General features: G+C 36.1%; 1 protein-coding gene across 2 annotated transcripts in view; it reads right to left on the bottom strand.

Annotated features, from left to right (window-relative positions):
- LOC111426260 (heterogeneous nuclear ribonucleoprotein C) overlaps nucleotides 1–23,610 on the bottom strand; it is a 230,884-nt gene that overhangs the window by 57,257 nt on the left and 150,017 nt on the right. For both annotated transcript variants that reach the window (XM_071194494.1, XM_071194495.1), the window contains exon 5: nucleotides 21,340–21,418. In XM_071194494.1, the coding sequence (XP_071050595.1) occupies nucleotides 21,340–21,418 (79 nt within the window). The remainder of the gene's footprint in view (nucleotides 1–21,339; nucleotides 21,419–23,610) is intronic.

The raw sequence follows: 23,610 nt of genomic DNA, 5'->3' as shown, positions 1-23,610 counted from the left end.
TAAAATCCGTTCTCCGCGTATACGTCCGTTGCGCCGGGTGTATTGACTTAAATGATTCCCTGAATAATCGTCCCCAATTAGACGTTAACGTTGTCTCGATCAAACACCAACCCATCTATAAACAAAGAATCCGTGTTTAAGCCGAGTTTCAAATCGAGTTTTAGATCAAGTTTCCTGTTAAATCACCTTTATTATTCCAGTCTTTATGCTTTGATTATGAATAATATTTGATTTGGTCGCGTTAACGGTTTTGTACAATGTTTGTCTTGAGTTCAGGTCATCGTTCGTTCCATCATGTAACATTATTTATTAACCGCTGACGTAATGGGGTCACTCAATATCGTATAACGTAGGCTAAGCAATTATGTAATAATATGATAATAAAATATAATGATAAGGTAGATATTTTATACAAACTTGCAAGTTTTGTATTTTGAAGATATGATCTTATAATTTATTTGTACAACATGTAATAATGAAAAAATGTTCCTAAAGATTCATACAGTTATGAAATTAACTCCAAATAATTTCCAGTTTTCAGTAAAATAGGGTATTATATACAGATTTTTTTAGCTATAACAGAGAAGCGATTTCAATGAATACTACTTCATTTGAAACGTAAATCTTTAGCCAATAAGATAATACTCGACTGGAAATCTTTTTCTATTACGCTAAAATGGCAAAATTAAGAACCTGCTACTACAAACTTTCTGCCCGTAATTTCCTATCTACTTTCTTAGCTGATATCTTCTATATTATTAGAGATAGCAAAAAACCAAATGCACCATTCGAAAGCTTGATTCTTTCTCTATGTAAAACCGGTAAGTAATCGTCTGCCGATAAGTTGTTACGAAAGTCAATAAAAAATGAGGAACACCGCTCTGTACTTAAAATAGCTCAAAACTACCAAACTTCAAGCCCTTGTGCAATTGTTATCAAACCAAATTTTAAAAAACTGTCACAGTCAGAAAGAGCGCTCCTTCAACTACTTTAATCCGGGTTTTTGTCGGTCAATATCTATCGGCATAATGCTTAAATCTCATTGCTGTTCCTCTAAACAACATTTTTATTTGATAGAGGGAGAACTATAGAATAGGATATTTATCTTATCAAAAATTTTTCTGATCTTTCTAATGGTGTATAGCACGCGGTGATCACGTTGCACAAGCACGCTTTTGATGAAAAACTACTAAATTCACACGTTTTAGCCACTTTTAAACCTTATTCGGGTCGATAACTTTCCTATCCGAAAACTCTAGAACCATATCTATCTTATCGAAAATGTTTTGCTTTTTCTAATGGTGTATAACCGGTTTTAGATACATCTTATACAAACTTGCAAGTTTTATATTTTGAAGATATGATCTTATTATTTACTTGTACAACATGAAATAATAAAAAAATGTTCCCAAAGATTCATGCAGTTATGAAATTAACCCCAAATAATTTCCAGTTTACAGTAAAATAGGGTATTGTATGCAGATTTTTTTGGCTATAACATTAGAAGCGATTTCAATGAATGCTACTTCATTTGAAACGTAAATCTTTGGCCAATAGGATAATACTCGACTGGAAATCTTTTTCAATTACGCTAAAATGGTAAAATTAAGAACCTGTGCGACTATGGCAACAAATCTCCCAGCAACAAACTTTTTGCCCGTAATTTCCTATCTACTTTCTTAGCTGATATCTTCCTTATTATTAGAGATAGCGAAAAACTAAATGTACCATTCGAAAGCTTGATTCTTTCTCTATCTAAAACCTAAAACCTAATCGTCTGCCGATAAGTCGATACTAAAATCAATAAAAAATGAAGAACACCGCTCTCTACTTATAATAGCTCAAAATTACCAAACTTCAAGCCCTTGCGCAATTGTTATCAAACTAAATTAAAAAAAAAACTGTTATCGGTCAGTTTGGTTTTTGTCGGTCAATATCTATCGGCGTAATGCTTAAATCGCCTCTCATTGCTCTTCCTCTAAACAATTTTCTCATTTGATAAGGCAAAACCTCTAGAACCATATCTATCTTATCGAAAATTTTCTGCTCTTTCTAATGGTGTATAACACGCTTTTGTTTCTTCCCGGCTTTAGATAGAGAAAGAATCAAACTTTCAAATGCATTTAGTTTTTCGCTATCTCTAATAATAAGGAAAATATGAGCTAAGAAGTAGATAGGAAATTACGGATAAAAGTTTGTTGCTGTGAGGTTTGTTGTCATCGTCGCATGGGTAAATTAAGACAAATTACAGTATGCAAAGATTATCTTCTTTAAGTTGTTATAATTCGTAGAATACTTTATTATCAAGATACATTATTAAACTCGTTTAAAATTACGAAATGTTTGATGTATGTCGTATTTGTATAGTATTAAATACACAAATTGTAAAGCCTCGGTCGTAAGTGGCTTCTGCTTAATCCGGCGCAATTATTCTTTTCGTTCAAGTCAATTCCAGATTCCTTGATTATTGTATGGATGTGATATCATTTGGAGCGCCTCGATTGCAAGCCAGGTCGAATAACTTAAGTCTGACATACGTTATATCCGGATTAAGTCTAGGTCGGTTGCGACCGAAGCGTTACAACTAATACCACATCCATATTATATTAAGCAATACAAATTATAACACCTCCCTCGGCCATAAATGGCCTCGGCTCGCTCTGAGGAAACCAAACTTTCCATTCTAAGTTAACCTGAGATCCCATGCAGTCGTGGCAGTTCAATATGTGTTCTGGAGTGTTCTATCGATGTGGTATTAATTGCACGTAAGCGAACTCAACTTAATCCGGCTATGTTGTATGTTTGACTTAAATTTAGCCAACAAGATCATGCTTTCTGTTCTAAGTTAACCCAAGATCCCATGCAGTCGTGGCGCTTCAATGTGTTCTACAGTATTGTATCAATGTTGTATTAATTTTACTGTTAACCTTGTACATCCCTCTGTATAATACCATATTTAGCTCATCAAAGTCTAGCTCCATTAAGAACTTAGCTGACCCAGTTAGCTTCTTTAATACTCTTTCTTCTTTTTTATATAATGTTGATAGAGTAACAAAATTTTTAAAACACCATCGCTTATTAGATAAAATTTTATAAAAGCACTATAATTTTATATCTGAACTTACTTTCTAGTTTTCAAGACACGATATATGATATATCAATCTAACATTAATCTTTAATGTCCAAATTTATATGAAATAGGATCGATATACGTTCAGGTAAACTCCCACTTTCAATTGACTTTACTATTTTATCACATAATCTTAAAATAAAAATGAAAGAATATTAAATCTATATTAGTAATAATTCTATAAATCATTGATATACAGAGTTTAATAATGTGTATAAATAACATTATATAGTAGTTTAGTATTAGTTCAGACATAAATGGGGTTCCCAGAGCTTTAAATTAAGAAATTATCACCAATATGTGTATTGCGCTGTTTATGGGTTATGCAAAATACCTACATGTTGTTTCATAAACATCTAGCGTAACCTATATCTGGCGTAATCCGGTACAAGCATGAAAGAAATATTAGTATGAAACATTCCATTATTTTGGTTTCTGTATGACCGAGTAATCGTTCCTTTTGTATATGGTGTGCCCGATTCGCTTTCCTTCAGTTTAAGAGTCTTTGAACTTCTTCATAAACTAAACTTCTCAGGTAAACTATCAATAGGTTGGTTTTAGTGTAGTTAGGAAAAGTTGTCTGTCAATTACTGATTGAGGCCTTTTGGTAAGGTCATTGTTCATATTATTGTTATTGCCACCGAGGCTAAGGGGTAATAAGTGATTTGTCCATCGAATATTCTTCAGTGCCCTGTCACCTGCCTACTAACTGCTGTTAAAGGGGACATTGAACACCCTAGAACACCTTAAAACTAGCCTAGATAATTTCAGTGTAAATCTAATACTACTATACTAGAAGTCGCATTAAAATTACCTAGAGTAATCACAGGTTGCTATATATCCTGAACTTTCAGAAAATAATAATTCTATAGATATGTTGAGTAATCTCACGAAAGGAAATATGATGGAGTGTAAAGCATATAAAGTGTCAAATGCGTGAGTGATCTGGTGTTGATATTTTGGACGATTGAAATAGTATAGCAAAAGATGTGCAAAGATATTGCAATTATAAACAAATAAGCGTGGAGTAATTAAGGATGTAGAAGAGTGATGTGGTTAATGAGGATTTATTATTTATTATGATTGTATAGAACCGAGAAGGAGAGAGTGAAGAGAGGGTGTTGAATGAAAGAGAAAAAAAGAACAAAAGGATACGCTACTACACATTGTAGATTATACAGACATGAATGATTGGAACTGACTCGCTGACGAGGGTTGTTTTCGACTATTACGACGGGGATTAAAATAAATGAAATGGACTACATTAGGTATTATATTTCGGTACCGCATTCTGTTAATTTACCACATCCTTTTGCTTTACAATTATCTTGTTTCAATGATTTTGTTTTGTTTATTTTATTTTATCACTATTGTAATGCTTTAATGTGTGCTGTATTCTAAATGCTAGAGCATACATATGATATGTTGAGTATGTCTGTTAAATTATAATTTTATTAAACTGAATCTGATGAAGATTCGAATATGAATTTAACTTCAACCACATAAGAACATTACAATTTGCTCTTTTGTTTCCAAATACAGCAAAAATTTGCGACTACTGGTGGCGTCCAAAAAATAAAAATTAAAACATATATAAGTATATAGTCAAAGATAGAATTGACACATAGAATTAATACAACCTTATAAGAATATGTTTGTGATATGTTCTCAGAGATTAAAGTGTGGCAAGAAAACAACATAACCCTGTGCTGGTTCTGGCTTCACAAGGTTTCCAGTCTCTAAACTCAACCCTGGCCGCAACCTCTGTTATCGTGTCCTCCCACTTGCATTTACGCCTTCCTTGGCATGTATAATCCTCCTTGGCACATATGTATCTAGTAAAATCATGCGCAGGATTTTCTTCTCGAAGATGAGGTGGTCGGCGTCTCGCCTGCCAATTATCCATGTTTCCACATAACAACGGTTAGTATAAAGGTTGAGTAAGTTATTAACTTTGTTTTCTCATTTTAGTTTGCTGCCCAACGCGACTCGTCTTCTCACTTATGCGCTACAGTTATTTTTCGAGTTCACGCTGAAACCAAGATACATAAACTACCACACCTCTTCGCTATTCTCAGTGTAGGCCATAGTAGGAGGTCACTGAACCTATCAGTGCTGTATAAGTTCCTACAATCTGCGGTAGAGTTCTGGTAACGATGTTAACGGCGTTCACGTAGGAGTAGATCATCTATGTTATCCCTCAACAATACTTCTCCTATGTATTCTGAGATGTTATTTTATATTATTATGCAATATCCGACGTCCTCAATGTTATCCTTACTTGTTCCACCAGCTTTCTTGGGATGTTGATGCCGTCATAAGCGGACTTGATTCCCACATCCGTAATCCACTCTGGTACTTTCTTAGAAGCTTTTCCTCATAAGGAAGTTTTCTACAGTGTTTTACATAATACATTAGAGAATACTTTTTGTCATATTTCCAGCTGTCTGATTTCATTTTGCCGCTTCTTCGTTCGTCTAGTTAGTTACTATATCATAGTCGGTGTCAAACCAGTCCCTTTTTTCCGCTATTTACGTTAGCCTATAACTTCTGAGGCAGTTAAAAGAGTTATTTTACATTCTTCCCATCTCTTATGTGCTGTCATATCCTTGTTGGTTGGTAGGCTTGTCGCTAGATTCTTAATTTTGAATATTATATAATAAATAATAATAATAATAATAGTACTTTATTGACCGCAACAACCAACATAAAAAGTTAAACAATAATATAAAGAAAAAAAAAATAAATGAAAAATTCATTCTATATGTGAAACTAATTACAATCTGCGGCCAATAGGCGGAGTCCAGATTGGCATCCATGAACTGATGTTTGAATTTGTTTCTGATATTTAACCATTTTGCAGTAACCAATGTGTGACTAATATTTTCACGCTTACGAACGCCATACATAAAACGAAGACAGCTATTTTGAACCCTTTGAATACGATGAAGTTCATACCCAATTAAACATGGACCATACATGGCAGCACAATGCACAAAATTTGACAGAACAAGTGTTTCGCACAAACGTTTCTTTGTAATTATATTTAAAATGTGTCGGTATTGATAGAGGCATCTAAGAAAACCATATGCCTTTTTCACGCAAGCAGTGACATGACTGCTGAATCGCAGATTGCTGTCGACAAGCACACCCAGATTTTTTGACTCAGGGTACACTACCAGCCTCTCTCCACCCAAAAATATACCGACACTATCAGAGTCCAAGTTACCAAAGATGACTACCTTAGATTTAGTGGCATTGAGAGTTAGTGCCATCTTGTGCGAGCAATCTAAAATAGCGTTCAGATCTGCATTTATTTTTGAGCAAGCAGAAGCGAGGTGTTCCTTTGGAAAGGTTATGTAAATTTGGGTATCATCTGCGTACATGTGTATCGACGAATATTGAATGCACTTAGGCAACTGGGATGTATACAAGGAAAACAATAGAGGAGCCAGAATAAACCCCTGTGGCACTCCCGCTCTCACAGGCAGTGATGATGAAGATACATTGTTCAATTTTACTATCTGAGCACGATTGGATAGGAAACTTTCCAAAAGCAAAACCGCTGAGTCGGACAGATCAACATAGCGCAGAAGAGCTAAAAGCATTGAATGGTTAACCTTATCAAAGGCCTTACTGTAGTCCAGCAGTACAAGTATCCCACATAGACCGCCATCACGAGCTCTAATATTATCGTCAGTTACCTTTAATAGAGCCGTTGTAGAGCTATGGTTAGGTCGAAAACCAGACTGAGAGGTGGGCAAGATGTTATGATCACTAATATATTTACGCAATTGGACCTCCATGCACCTTTCAAGGACTTTTGAGATAACTGGCAGGATACTAATTGGACGCAGGTCCGCCAAACCTGCTGGATTTGGTTTTTTAGGCAACGGCAATACCAAAGCAATCTTCCAGGCTTCCGGGAAAATAGACTGTTCAAGACAGGTATTTATAATATGTACAATGTAGGGCAATATTTCAGGGAGACACATTCTTATAAATGTGATGTTCAATTCGTCTATACCAGAAGATGTTGATTTAATGCCATTTAAAATTTTAATGATCGAAGAGGTGTCACTGAGTCCAAACGAAAATCTCTCATGGGAATTTGGGTAAAGCATATTTGTACCATAAAAAGTGAGCAAATCATCATCCACATCAGCATAACCAACAGAATTCACAAAATAATCATTAATATTTCCAACATCATCTAAATGTGCGGGAACGGTGGGTTTGGACCTGTTGACAATCTGCAACTTGGATAAAAGCCGCCAACTACTCTTTACATCACTAATCACAAATGTACTATTTAAGAAAGATTTCTTTTCTCGTCGTATTGCAGAAGTCGTTAAATTGCGTAAGGACTTGTAGTAGTCGAAGTGCGCTATTAATTTAGTTCTTTTATATCGAGATAAGGCTCTATCCCTCAGCGACATCATTAGTTTTATTGTGTCCGTTAACCATGGTGCAAATGGCCTATGTAATCTGAGTGACCGAACCGGTGCATGAAAATCTAGAAGTGCCAAAAGATGAGTGTTTAAAAAATGTACTTTCTGATTAACATCAGTTATATGATAGATTGCATAGAGTGGTATTCTTTCTATTTTTAATTTTTTCGTGTCCGATATTTTAGCCCTTATCCTCGATTCTAGCAGGAAATTGTCATAATCAATGTTAGGCCCTCTCCAGCTCTTTACGTACATGAATTCGAGATATTCAGGTTTTTAATAAAAACTCGGTTGCATACTTAAAAGCTCTTTTCTTTGTTATTAACGTGAAATATCGAATCGAGCGATGCTACTATGCTATTGGCAATGGATTAAGCTTTCGAAGGAAACTTCGTCGAGAGGTTCTCTTGTTATAATCGAAAAACTATACGTGTAGAGCCCTATTTAATTGGGAGCTAACTTCGCATAGATGTTTCGATAAAAATTGAATTGCTATTCGTTGTTGACAACTGTTATTAATAATAATTCTATACTTTATGGTTTACTGTTACTTATTTTTTTTTTAAGAATTCATTAAAATGTAAAAAGGTATCTCATTATTTATAAAACCTTTCAAGTTATAATTCCATAAAACCGTTGGACGTTAGTCGAGACGAATAATAAAATTCGGTCACGTTTTAATTATACGCAAAATGGTGGGTCATAAAAATGACGAGGTGAAAAATTAGTGCGATAAAAATTACGAGGCTAGAAAAATTAGGTCGATAAAAGTTACGTGCATCTCGACGTTTCACCGGCAGAGAATGGCAAACGAATTGGGTCGGGAAAGTATAGCATTTGTCCACGTGGTGTATGTTTCGCCCGTTTGAAATAAGGCCATTGTTTCATATAGTTCGTACGCGAATCCGGGACTTTTCATTTCCTGCGGAGCTTCGGACGCCCTGATATTAATCTGACCCGCGCCCCAGTGTTATTTTCGTAGAGGAAATTATGTGAACCTCGCCGGCGCGTTTACGGTTTTGTTTAGAATTGTAATGCGCGCCAGAATTGAAGCTGCGTGCCCACTTTCTACCCATTGTGGCAACCTAACAACCGTCGTCGGGTCGGGTTTATGAAACGGGAAAGGTGCATATATCTGTGCCAACTCATTTGCAAAACGTTTTCATTTTATACTTGTATTTTAGAAATAAACAAATTACTTCATTTCCTAACTTATTTACATCAAAAATATAAGTAATGTCTTTTCTAGCAAAATTTACGGTATAAAAGGATTTTTTATAGGCTGCATTTCTTATTTAGAAACTAACTTATAATTAAGACTTGTTTATGGTGTCATAAGGTGAAACACCTTAATTTACCAAGAGTCCGGTTGGGTGTTTTTTTTGGTTAATGACGTCGCAGCACGACTGTTGGCTAATAAAAATTGAAATTGCCCGCCGTAAAAAGAGTGTTTTTGTGAGCAATTAGCTAGCGAAATGACGCTCGGATGGTGTCGTTTCCACGAAACTTTGTCGCGACCTCAAAATAACCGTATTTCATGGAATGTTTAGGGATTCGACTTTGGCACGATCCCGATATAAAATTCTCTGATTTTCCTTCCTTCGAATTATGGGCTCAGGTAACAGTTTTAAGATAGGACTAAAAGGGTAACGTAATGATCCGGGAAAAGGGGGCCCTTGATATATTCCATTGAAGGACCACTCGCGTAGCGCTCTAGAAATTATATGAATTTATCGCTGATTCAATCCCGGCGGAAATCGAACGGGTCGTAAATCATTTTGAGAGGGCGCCGAGGCGCTCTGGATGAAGAACAGCTGCACCACCATGTATCGTCGCAAAAACCGGAAATTGCGGTCTGGACCGCATGAATCGTCGTCCAAAGATGTAACGGTGACGATGTCTTTTTTTTTACAAAACAAAACCAACTTGACGGATAACGGTGGTATATATCTTGGTTCACTTACGTCTGAGACGTTCGTAATAAATTTTGTTACGGTCATTGCCTTTTTGACAATAATCCTTCGAATGAAAACATATACCTGTACAAAACTGTCTCGAAATATAACTGTAAACTATCTCCTGATACCTTCTCTATTCTTAAAAAAACAGTTTTAGGGGATAAATTTTAAGGCCTAGCGATTCATCATAATAATCCAAGCGGTACAAACCCAACATCTTTTTTTTTTTCAATTTAAAAATCTCAACTTATCTATTATCTAGACTTAAGGGGAAGCCAGCCAAGCTGAACTTCCATTATTCCTGCTCTATCCTATTAGATCGTCGTGTCGCAGCAGGATAACCGTCCGTGTGCTTTCGAGTAAAATCCGGGTTTATACTAGCCACCATTACAGACAAAACATTTTTAGTTACTACGAAAAAACCCAATTTTCTTGTTATACGCAGCTATTTTCGTTTTAAATTCGTCGTCTCACCGCCAACATTCAATTAGACAGGAAAAGAGATCAGGTTGGGGATTTATGTGAGCCAATGGCGACTGCCTCAAGATTTAATCGTCATGAATCACGGCTCTCAGAAGAATCGCCGTCTACCGGGAGCGGAAGTAATAAATCCCGACCCCCTAAATTATTCACGTCATTATAAAACCTTTAAGCAGTGGAGGCCGATTGTGGTCGCGACCCCAATTAATTGGAACAGCCGGAACGAATGGGGAACAGTTCGAGAGTTATTATTTCACAATTCTTTCAAGAGAACCTTTAAATTATTTTAATTGTTTTAAAAATGCTAAGATAAACGTCGTTCGAGCTAAGTGAAGCACTTCTTACGGTCGTTGTCTACCCTTATTCGAACCAAGAGGGTTGAATGTCCTGTAAACGGTGGTATTTTATATATATCGGCATCGTAATTGCGTTTTGGACGGAAAACGGCGTTTAGCAAGGCACAAGAAGAAAACGTGCATGTCTGCGATCCTTGGAAAAGCGGAGTAAACCCGACCAACGTCTGGTTACTTCCGAGATCTCGTAAAGATCTCTGGTTCGGTTAACGTCACATCGATGTGAATTGTCTGAGACGGTCCTTGTGCTTTTCTTTGTTTTATGTTTTGTTCCCCATCATTTGTCTTCAAATTCAATATTAATTTGTATTGATGTACAATTTTTAAAACATTTTTATCTGTTCATTGATTTCGTTCAACAGTATCTTATGGAACTAATAATTTTATGAAACCGTTAATGCAGTGGAAGGTGAGTGGTAAGGTGACGCGACGCGACTTATCGATTCGTGCCGATGTTTTGTTAATAAGAGTTGTCGGGCCGGACGACTGACACAACTTCCATTTACCTGTCAGGGTACCATCCTCGTGTTGCCACTCAACGCCGCCACCGTCGCCGCCCACCCCTCCGTTTCCGGAGCCATCCCCGTTAGGCAGAGCGATATTTTCATTGCGGCCTGAATGTTTAAACGGGTCTGTCAGCGGATCGCGACTTTGCCTCACGTACCGTTAAATTTTTAATCGCTTTGTACGTCCGCGGAATGTCCTTCATGTTTTCCCTCTCCCACTTTGTGTTGATATATATTATCAATGTAAGATAGAATATGAAAAAATTTATATAAAACTGTATTAATTTCTTTTATCTCTAGCCTAAAGAGGTAAAAAATATACAATAAAATACAAAATAATCTATTTATATTGGATTATAAACTCAATATTTCGTCAACTTCTTTTTAGGTTCTTGCATGTACGAAGTACATAAAGAGCTTTGAGGATCCGGAATTCATTTTGACTATTTTAAGCATTGTCTGTTTGTGTATACAGATTATACCCGAAAATATTGATATCAGCTTCAAGGTGGCCTGATGACTGAGAAACTTACGGAAAATTGAAACGGCAACGTTATGCATAGAGGCGAACATCATCTTGTAAGACAAAAAAGGAAGAGTGCGACTCCCTTCTACCTGGTGGACCAGCATGACCAAACACCTAAATGAAAAAAAAATTTATCTGACCAACCCAATCCAACCCAACAACCCAGGACAGAAGTATTAGAAAGACCCACCATACATAAAGTGAGTATAAACAAATTGGTTTCCCCCTAATTATACGTGATGATCTGCTATCATTCATCCTCTTCGTATGATCATACCATCCTCTTTTTCTTTGTCTCCACCATATTAACACATCTAGTATACTATATCGCTTCCTTATGTCATATGTCCGATCTCTTTTAGTCTTACCTAGGCTAGTTCGTTACTTTTTATTTCGGCGTTTTTATTTTCTTGCTGCCCGTTCTTATATATTGATTTAACCCAGTGTTATTCAACCTTTGCCATTGCGCGGAACCCTTTTTCGAGATAATTTTTTTATGGAACCCTTTGCTCAGTAACACACCCAGATTTGTGAACAAGATGCGTCTCTCCCTTCGTTGTAAAAACTCTATACAAGAGTAACTAACTTGTGTTTATTCAAACAAAAAGATAAATATTCCTTAAGCATAGTAATAGAGAAATACTTATAAATAGATAAAGACTTTTTGTGCTTGTTTATTACTGCACAATTTATCAATATCTGGATGAATCGATGTTAATTGGAGACGCATGTCATTTTCAGCATCAAGTTCATTTCTGTACTTCGCTTTTGTAGCGACGTATGTGGAAAAGGATTTCTCACAGAGGTAGGTTGTTACGATTCTTTTACGGCGCGTTTGGAATTTCCGGATAATCATCCAATAATTTTATCCAAAATGGACCAATACCATATAGTACTAAAATATGTCTGCCAAGTTGGCTAAATTTTGAAACCAACTAGTGTCATTACGTTTTCTAGCAAATTCACAATTAAAAAGATACGAATTTCATCAAGCAATTCCTAGAATCGGGTTAAAACCTTTCCCTTGGATAACCATCTTACATCAGTATGAAAAAGGAGATTTTTATGTAAGCTTTCAGGTCATCACACAATAGGGTAAATACCCTGGCATTTACGGGTCTGGATTTGATGAAATTAACCAATTTAACGGCGTCATTAAGAACTTTTTGCAGAGCAGTTGGTATCCGTTTAAGAACGAGAGCCAGCCACATCTGTAGATTCATCCATTTATAAAGTAAAGCCATCTTTAGCGTGTTTCAAACCATTCACTAGTTCCGCTTCGCAGAAATCTGACATGTCTTTAATTCGACGTGAAATCGTCGTATCAGATAATGGGACAAGGTCAATTTTGCTTGCAAATTCTTCACCGATCATGGATGTGATTAAATCTTTTGCCTTGTTTAGCTACGCGCCAATTAATAAATATGATGCTTTTAGTACATTTTTATTATCATCACGAACATACCTTTCAAAGGTTTTCCTTTTCTGATTTAATTCAATACATTTTCATCCAAAATATTCGCCTTTACCTTTCAAAGTCGAATGTTTAGTTTCTAAATGAAGCTTTAACTTGGCAGGATTTAAACTGCTGTTGTTCATATATTACACAAAACCCATTTGGCTCATTTTTATCGCCAATCCAAGCAAATCTAATATTCATATAGTCTTCATCGTAGTTTTGTTTTATTTGGCTTGTTAATCCGGACTTATTTTCTTCTCCACTATTATCCGATGGATTTAATGTTGGCGAAAAACTGGTTGAACAAGAAACTTCGTTAAGAACTGTAGCATTGACTCGTGAAACCCCTAAAGCGTTTGAGTGGAGCCCTAGGGTTCCGCCGAAAACAGGTTGAAGAACACTGATTTAACCAAAGGATATGTCTTAAGCATCCTTGTAGAGGTATCGCTTTATTGATATGGTTGATTTAGCCTTTAGCTGTATCACAACTGCTGGAGATTTCCAGTCCCAGGTTGTTTTAACAACAAGAATAATATAGTGATAATACATCCAGTCAATGGTGGAGTGATCTTTCATGTTCCGAACTCGCACATTAGGGTGAGCAGTGTGCAAAGAGTAGTAAGGTTTGGAAGGTTGTATGTGGAGTTGAGTGTGTGTATGGTGGAAGAGTTTATAGATGTTACGAGCCCTCAAAATCGTAATAGATTAATAAGATTTGTAATTGCACAAAGAAATGAAAGTCTAAAATAATTACAATGAAATTTTTAATTCCTGGATACTGAAGTTTAAGAAGATCATAATATTGTCTTGACTTATATTATGACATAATATTGAATTGTTGGATTTCAGTTGGTATTCCTCTAAAATGAAATATAACTTAGTTCCATTTACGAAAGTTGTTTCCTTAAAGTTCACTAAATTCGCTTATGAAGTTAAATTTCGGGTATTTTCTGAAACAAAATATTATCTGAATGGTTTTTAGGTGTTTTTTCAGGTACATTTCCCTACTTTTTCGTTTCATTATAAAGTTAAAAAAATGCATGTTATTCCATTTTATTTTTCAAAACAGATCCTTTATTTCTTACAACTATATTGTAAAATCCAAAATAGAAAAGAGCGAGGCGACTACTGTATTTATTTCCGTAAATCAAAATATTAATCATCGATTTTTTCAGCTTTATAATTTTGTATCATAGAACTATATAACACTCAGACAGCGAGGAGTCAAGGGTTCGGGCACCTTCAAAAGGGCTTTAGGGCAGAGGTAACATGTGGGCAGTGTGGCGAAAATAGTCACGAATCCTGGGAATGCGGTATTAATTATGGATAGTGATAGTGGATAGTGATAGTCATCAAGGGCATTCAACTAGACGTGGGCAAAGGGAGGGCTGCCACCCTAAATGTTATGAATGTGAGCGAGAAAAAGGAGAATGCTATAGGAGTCGTACATGAGGGAAGAGATATAGGAGAAGGATGGTGAGTACACTAAAATCAGAAATTTGAATCAACTTTTGCACCAAAGCAATGAAAATACATAATAATCGTTAAAATTACAAATTTTTGGCTAATTCAAGTATTAATAATTGAGACATAATCCATCAATACAGTTGCTTTTCAAATAAATTTCTAATTCGTTATTGCTTGTTTACGGGCTTTGTGTATTATTATATGCAAATTTAAACGTGTGTCGCTCACCGGAAATTCGGCTAACGTAATTAATTAGGTATGTGATGAAGCCAGCTAATTAACTGAAAACTTTGTGTTTGCCGTTACAATCTACGTCGCCTTTTATCGTATTTATTTGTTTAATTATAATAAGTCCACATTTGTTAATATTAGATTTAATCGTCCATCATTTTGCTTTCTCACCTATACCAAGTTTAACGGATCTGATAGAGATTTTCAAGTGCAATTTCATCATGCAAAAGATCATACTTTTTTCCTAACTTTGTTTAACGAAAATATTTTGCACTGATAATTTATAAAGTCCAGTTCACACGTTCTTCAAATACTTCAATTATACCTTGGAAATTGAAGTTTATAATAAAGGAAGCATAACAGCAGGAGCAAGTTGACTTTAAAATTTGAAAAGTCGGCATTGGTTGTGTTTAAATTCAGATATAATCATATTTAATGTTTGCCTTTATAATCATGGTAAAGTCCGACATAAAATTCAATCAAATTGCGTAACTAGAATTGCCGCACTTAATATTAATTAATATTAATTTAATATTCCATTACCTATCGATGAATTTTTACAAATGTTGTTAATCTATCAATACCATATAAACATACAAAAATGTTATGTGTTCGCCACTCCAGTTAATTTATGATTGAATTGTTCGATTAGCAAATTATTTTGGAATTGTAATTCATTCTATATTCATACATAATTTATCGAGCTTGTAAGGGTATAATACAATTCCGAACGTGTTGGTTATCGGCTACAGTAAATCCAGGAGAAAGGTCTCTAGAAATCTAGTAGGTGTGCTAAATAAATTAAAAAAAAGCATGCCGACCATGAGACAGTGCCGTATCGAATCCAATCCGACCGCCCAGATGTATATCCCCAAAGGGGACCACGGAGGAACAGGCCGAACGAACCCTTTTCCATTACACTTTACGGCACCCTCCGTTTGTAATTTATTCACACGGCTCCGCCAGGTTCAGGTAGGCGTCGCGACGCTCCGGAAACAGCCGGGAAAACGGGAGATATCGGCGAATTCGCCCCGTAGATGCACGTCAACCTCTATTGTGTATTGTTCCCCTCTAGTTAGGTTACGTGATACGCGCAGGTTGTTTCTGTTGAGGGAAACGATTGCCAGTAAATTTAGGACGTATCGAGAATATTGACTACTCAATGAAGTTATTTTAACCCTTATAATACTATGAACGAAAAGTGATTGTTTATTAATTTTATATATTATATCTAGTCTTAAAGTATTACAAGCATTTGGCGTGGTTTTTTGGGCGAACTATTTCTTGCCAGAACGGGAAACTTTCACAACCACTTGTAGTCTCATATTTGGTAAAGGTCTAATTATTGCTTCTTTGTGAGAGCCATTTCCTGAATTTTCTGAGTAAACATATTCGTTTTCATTAAAACCAGATACATAGAAAGGAAGCTTTACAAGAGAGAAGAGACCGAAAATAAACCGAGACTCAATCAATAATTAACAAATTTATAAAAAAATGTTTTCTCCAATCATAGAATCCCAGATGAAAAGTATTACGATATTATTATTTAAAAAAGGTGCCATGAAATGGCAGAAAAGCACAGAGGAGTTAACTTATTCTGCACCACCCTGAAGTTAACCACAAAAGCATATCAAACAAAATTATTAATTGTATTTTATTGGCAGAAGAATAACAACGGTTCAGATCACTGAGATCTTGCACGGCTCCATCTTTGTAATAAGACAATAATCGAAAAGTTAATCGAATATCATCGACCAGCCTTCATTTGCTTTATCGGTTTGCAGAAAGCTTTCGATCGAATACAATTAAAGTATATAATACATATTCTTTATGATAAATAAATACAACATCATTAAAACAATCAAAAATATATAATCAGAAAATAAGATTCAACCAAACATAAATGGAGAAATTCGACATGGGGACTCTCTAAGCCCACTTCTGTTTAACATTGTAGTGGATGAAATTACAAAACAAGTATGCAAACTAAGAGCATGCAAAATGGAAAATAGGTAGGTCATAATCTAATACTACGCAAACGATACGCTGCTTATGGCGGAGAATGCGGATGATTAAAAGAGGTAAATACACCAGTTTAATAAAACAGCAAGAAACACCTCGAAGGCACCGATCAAGTTTATAGTCGATGATAAAATCATACACAAGGAAATGAAATTCAAATATATAGGACTGGAAATATCTGGATACAGCGTTGTTGAGACTGAATTAAGGTACAAAAACGATGAGGAACCTAAAGCCACAATACAGTGAGATAAACATTATTTATTTAAACTGAAGACAGCCCGGATCTACAAGACTGCAATTAAATCTATACTAATTTAGTAGCAGAAACCCCACCTAACACATTCAAAACAAAAAAAATACTAGAGGCTACAAAAATAAAAATAGTGCGTAGAATAGCTGAAAAAACGCTAATGGACAGAAAAAGAAGTAAGAAAATAAGACAAATATACAGGATAGATAGCATCAATGACTAGGTATCACCATTAGGACGAAAGACCATCGGATCACCTAGAAGAGGACGGAGCAACAACTTTTCAAGCAACTAAAGAAGGGTAAAGACGTGACGTTCTTTTTACAATTATGACTAAATACCGAGGGAAGGAAGAAAAAGAAGAAGAATTTGTATGAGCTGTAATGTTGGATGTTTTGTTTGTCCAAGATGGGTATATATTGTTGTTTTCATGCAATGTAACCCCATTTAACATACTCTTCATATAGTTTGCGGATCATATATTAAGCATCATCACCATCCTGTGCAATCACAACTTGATTATCATCAACGTCAAAGTGTAGAGTATTTGGCATTTTCTTTTCCATCTTAGTAATGCGCTTTCTAAATGAACTTTAAACAATGTTGGCAAATTTACAACAACCTTGTTTAAAACCTTTTGTTACTATAAACCCAGCTATTAAGGTATTTTCTATCTTATTTGTGCTCTTGCATTATTATACATATAAAGATTATATAGCTTTTATTATTTTAGCTTTTGTAATAGTATGCTATAAAACTTCGCAGAGTTTTATTACGAGAATACTATTATATGCTTTTTAGATTCACAAAATTCACAAATAATAAATGATCACATTCTAATAATGTGCAATTTTCTTTTCTATGATTTGGGTTAATGTAAATAGATGGTCGAAATTGCTCAATTCTGTTTTTAAGTATTCTTCCATATATGCTGCTGATAGTATTTGTTATACAGTTGTACCTTGTATGGAATTTATATTCTGGAATGTGCCGTATTGGTTAGGAAGAATTACTTTGCATTTTTCAAAAAATGTGAAATATCACATCCTCGAGACACCCGCGGGAAGGTGAATTGCTATCTGGTGCCACCAAAAACGCACCTTACTAAGATTCAAAAGGCGGCTCTGTACCAAAGTATCAAGATTTATGAAGATCAAGAGATTTTTTTCAATTTCGTAGTATTTAATGTTATTTTTTTATAACTATTGAAATACCCTATTCACTATTGGATCTAAGGGGTGTTGAATTTTTGCACATAAAGCAGCTCTTGTTTGAAATATACATAGATTGTATCGATAAGTAAGGTCAAGTTTGGGCTCAAGTTTGTTTTAAATTATTTGATAAAGGTGATAATTGATTAATTTGGATTGGCATTTAATGGTTTGGTCCGTTATTGGCCCATTTCTTCAGTATTTTCCTACTTGTTGTTTCTTCCTTCTAGGTAAAGTTGAGTCTAGAGCATGTTCAGCCACATTTTTCATTCTTTTTTGTAATATTCATTTTACGAATACTTGCTTGTATTTGTTTAGATGCAAGTTTATCGTTTAGATTTTTAGAGCTTAACACAACGTTGTATGATTTTTCTTTTTTTTTCTATTTTTGATTTGATATCGTCATTCCTCCAATATTGCTTTTATCGTTTCTCTTCTTTTTTATGGCTGCCTAGGGCTTCTTGCTGCTGCTTTTATGCATGATTTTAAGTATTCATTCCCTTTTTTTATGCTATCGAATGATGTTTTTTGCAGTTTAGTCCTTCGTCTGCTTTTATACAGTTCTTTTGTGCTTTCATGTTCTAGATCCTATTTGAGTTATATTTTGTTTTTATCGCTATTTCTCTTTTGTCATTTTGTTGTTTCTTTCCCTTTTGTTGTTTGGTGTTATAATTGTTAATATTAATTTAAAAAAGTTGTCAAACGGTTTACGGGAGCGAATTTTGTGGGAATTGTTTTTTGAGGATAATTAAGGAGTAGAGAAGTTGAATACATGTTGACAGTTCATAATTCCGATTCGTAGGCGTTAATTACCGGGTCGGGACGGCGAGGGTTGAAACTTTTCTCACGATTCGCAACCAACTTTTCGCACAATGCCGCAGTCGTGGGACCCGAATCCGCAACTCCGCAACGGCACAAAACTCTCCCCCCGAAAAGTTGCGGAGCGTATGACACGCAAATGCATTCGCGGTTCGCTGCACTCGGATTCCGTACGTGGATTGGAACGCGAGCATTCATTCTGGCCTTTTTGCTACCGGTTTTTATTTTCTAGTTGCCCCGAGTGGCGAAATTATCGGTCGAAACGGTATCGTTTTCGGACACGATGTTTTTTTGAAACCTTTTTGTATCTGATGGTCGGTTGCGCATGCTGCTCCCGGAACCGTTATTCGCTTATTTTGGCACGTGTGGACGTCCGCAAATTCCCCTTCAACTATCTAATTAAAAAATAATAATCATGCGGTGTCGTTCCATGTGTGCCAACTCGTTGCTCGTTTTCATCATGTTCAAAAAAAATTTTTTTGTTTGCTTTTCTGTAATATAAAGGGATTTTGTGGAAGTTGGTTAATTGGATTTCAAAATTACACATTCACGTAATAAATCAAAGGAAACGCCATGGTGGTATCAACTTTATAATTAACACAATGTCTTATATTTATTATTATTCTAATAGTTATTACTGTAATTACATTTGTTGTATGTAATTAACGGCAGTGGTAAAGCATCGAATCGACATTCAAAAGGACCACGTCCAGAAAGTTTCTGTGTATGTTTACGCGATTTCTCGTTAGTAGAACAAAGGCGACGTTATTCCCTTTAATTAGAGAACTTTTGCGTTGTCTAATTACCGCGCCAACTACTGTTTCAAAAAAACTTGCATGAGACGACTGCAAACGATGTTTTAAGTCATCGTTTGCATCAATAAGAGAAAGAAGGAAAAGAACACCATATCAAAGTGGATTATTTTCGTCCGTGCTTTTGCAATATCAACTAAAAACAGTGTGAGCTTTAAAATTTCAACGTATTACTTCGATTACTTTCGCAGATAGTTTTGTGGGGTTATCAAAGTCATCGATAAAATTTAACTATTTTAGAGCGCCCGCATTTTAAGGAGTTATAGGTAAGGGCAGGATTACGTCGATTTAGCGTCTTGTCTGGTCCGGCGATTACAGGAGGCGTTACTCGAGGGTGGCGAGGAAGGCAACCTGAACGTGACTGCAGGATAAGATTAGAGAACAAGCCACAATTAGCGTCGAGGCTTGTGCATCCTAATTGCTGCGGACCCCACCTAAATCTATAATTTTATGTGAGCCCGGACGAAGTCTCCCTTAGCTTCCCGCCCGTCGTACGACTTCTCCTGGATTCCCTCGTTCCCGTTCTATTCCGGTACGCGCGTTTAGTCGGATCGTAGAACAACGACTTCGCACCGCATTTGCTCTTGGAATAATTGTTCATGGTTCGCGAAGCCGATTTCAAACTTTGCAAAATGCATATCTAACTAGTTGGTAATCTCGGCGATTGCTATGTAAGGTTATCTTTAAAGAAAGCAACGAAAACAAAAAAAGAGTTACTTATTAGTATTTAATATATTATTATTAGTTGTGAGGTTTAATATTTAAATGACATTTTTGTTATTATGTTTTCACAAAAACAATAATTGCAAAATTCTAAATAGATTTTTTATAGAGACCTCCATTATAATCGAGGAAATGTAATAGATTTTGGCGACGTAACCCCGATGGAACTCGATGCCATGTAATGGTAATGCACGTCAGTTAACTGTCGGATGCCCAACACTGCACTTTCGGATTAGTTTCCATACCCCTACTATGAACCGAAAATTCGATTATACATAGTTCCTGTTGCCCCACATAGTAATTGACCTATAGCTCTGTGTAAAGACATTGTAATAAAATATTAATGTTGCAATTAAAACTCGAAATAAATCAAAGCAAGAATTCCTTGTGCAAAACATAGTTTTGGCAACACGAGAAAATTAGAATTTATTGAAATCGTATTACCATTTCGTTCGATTGTTGATTTATTATTGTAAAGGTCAAATGTTAACAATAACGAAAAAACTGCGTTGTGTAGTTTGTTGTCACCAATGGACAATTTCCCGGCGGCCGTCACTTTACCCTCCTTTTATTTGCTCAACGCCGTTTCAGACATCAAAAGAACGTTCGTCCCAACAGAGAGAACGCCTGTTGAATCTTCGCCCTTCGGGCGCCGGGTGCTTTCGCAGTGTTTGCTCACCCTCGGTCTGTCACCCCGGAATCAACTTTTGGCGACAAATTTCCCCCATCGCCTTTTTGAAAAGACTGAAAAAAATGTGTTTATAGATCGATCGTGGGTCACTTGACCGACGTTCTATTATAAAAAATCTACTATAAAAAAGTCTTATCGTTTTAAACGTCACAGTTAACTCGTAAATTTCTTTATCTTATATAAAAAATCAGAAAGTACCTAGTTTAAGGTAAGAAATAAGTACTTTTTCTTAAGTATATAAACTTACCAATCGTTTCCCGTTTTCGCAACATTTTGTCGTTTTCTTCCTGTTTGGTGTGGTTTAGGTTCAGCTACCATATTAACATCTGCAAACAAATTAATTTTCTTTTAATTCAAATAAGATACTTAAAATAAACGAAAGAATCTGCACAAGACAGAAAGAAGGGGGACGATCGTTTCTTTATTCCCCCGTTTCCACATCGATTCTACTTCTGCGTCCGGGCAACTTTTAACTTCACGACTCGGCGTTAATTTGTATTCTTAATGTAAATCTTTTCCGTTGCCGGTCGGTCGGACCCAGAAAATTATTATATCGAGAGGACCATTTGCATTCTGAGCGGCGTTCTCGCCGCACGGCCGACTCGATTCAAAGTCGATTCCGCGTTTCGCAAAAGGCGGGTGAGTCGAGGGAACTTTTACCTCTGCTTGTTTGATTTGTACGTCCAATTTCGTACAATCGCGAGAAGCCGATACGGCGGCGCGCACCCTCTTTTCCTCCTATTATCCTTCCTTCGATGCCCCGCGAGCCCCTTTTTTCCTTCTTATTCTTATTCGCCGAGCTCCAGCAAACGAGTGTTGTGAGATCGGAAACCGACTTTGAAAGAGAGGGACGAATTGGGGTATCGAGAAGAAAACCAACGTTAATAATGAAAATGTCTCTTTGGAAATCAATGAGTTTACGACGAAAGAGCTGGGTTTTAACATCCATCGTAATGGAATTTAAGTGTAGCATTGTGAAAAGGGGTTTCTTTTTTACCTCATTTAACAAGTTGGTATCTCATTATATCGTTATTATCATAAGACTTTCTAATTAATTTTAAGCGCAATCCTACCAATTATACCGTGTTATATTTTTGAAATCAATATGAAATCAGTCAAATTATGTCCGATCTAAAAATCCGATCAAAACGAATCACGGAAAATTAGAATGGAAAATTAGGGGTGCATAAGGGTGCATAACGTATTGGTGTAAGATATTTATTTATGTATTTTCGGAAAACGCGGTTAATGCGGTATAAAGTGCTGGCATAATGAGGGCTTTGGAGAGAATATGTTGCCCTGGCTACTTTATGTGTATAGTGAACGGTTTTTTGAGGGTTATACCTCTATATGGAGTGCGAGGGTGCAGAATACCGGACATGTAAAGGATGTCCGCAGAGATCCAGCTAGTTTAGAAGAATCAGAACAACACTGGATGATGGTGTTGAACATAAGCGTGTATGTGAATGAGTTAATTAAGTTGTTTGAAAGTGCGAGGAAAGTGGCAAGATTGGAGAATTGGTTTGGAGGTGTGAACTTGGGATGGAGAAAGCGGACAAGGTGGCTAGGTCAGGTGTCGTTGAAGAAGAGGTAAGGAGTGTATATCTACAGAAGTGGATGGAAAGAAGAGAGGTTGTGAGGGATGTGAGGGAAGCATGGAGAACAAGATGGATGGAATCGGACCAGAGAATAGGATAGGTGAACTGATCATATCCAGCAAAGGCATTCAGTTAATGTCAGGGTATAGTCCCTTTAGGGAATATCTTAGGATGTTTAGGTTAACAAGTATTAATGGGGTGTGTGTGTGGAGCAAGCGAGGATTCCTTGCAGCATATTCTGTAAGAGTGTATAAGTAGCAGAAAAAAAAGGGGAGCGAGGGGAAGGATGAGCTGATTAGTATTCGATCATTGCGAAGTGTGAATTACAATAAAAGAGATTTTGCAATAGGGAACTATGTTTAACACACTATTTCTTAGTAGCAAGAAGAGAAGATATAGAGAATTTGGCGTAACATTCATAGTAGACAATAAAGTTAAAACTCCTGACAGGGACTTGCAAGCCTTTAACGAGAGAATATGTGTGTTGCGTATTCGCACTCGTTTCATTATCCAAAACTGCGAAGAGAGGTGTAGTTTACAAGTACGATAGAGAAATACTCATTGCACGGAGAAAGCAATGTGAATGGACAATTCGTAATATACTTTGCCACTAATAAACAGTAAGTATAACAGTAAGCTTAACAGCATGTTGAGATTGAACATGCTTCTCCTACAGAAATATTCACAAAACATGGAGAAACATAGAGAGCACCGGATGGAACTCACAGCAACCCAAATAGACCTCTGCGAAGCTGCGAATGATACCCTACATGTCAAAGCAATAAAAGCAACAACATGCTGCCGCTTCCTGGTAAAAGCAAAATTCAGATATCGAATATCCAAGAATAATACCATCAGGGCAAAGAAAAATACAGAAACTTTATAGGGAGAGAGTATAGTTTCCAAACGTAAGGACAAAC

The sequence above is a fragment of the Onthophagus taurus genome, chromosome 2 (genome assembly GCF_036711975.1).
Source record: "Onthophagus taurus isolate NC chromosome 2, IU_Otau_3.0, whole genome shotgun sequence".
Classification (NCBI taxonomy): domain Eukaryota; kingdom Metazoa; phylum Arthropoda; class Insecta; order Coleoptera; family Scarabaeidae; genus Onthophagus; species Onthophagus taurus.
Note: the sequence above shows the minus strand (reverse complement) of the source record. Positions and strands in the feature narration are given on the sequence as shown.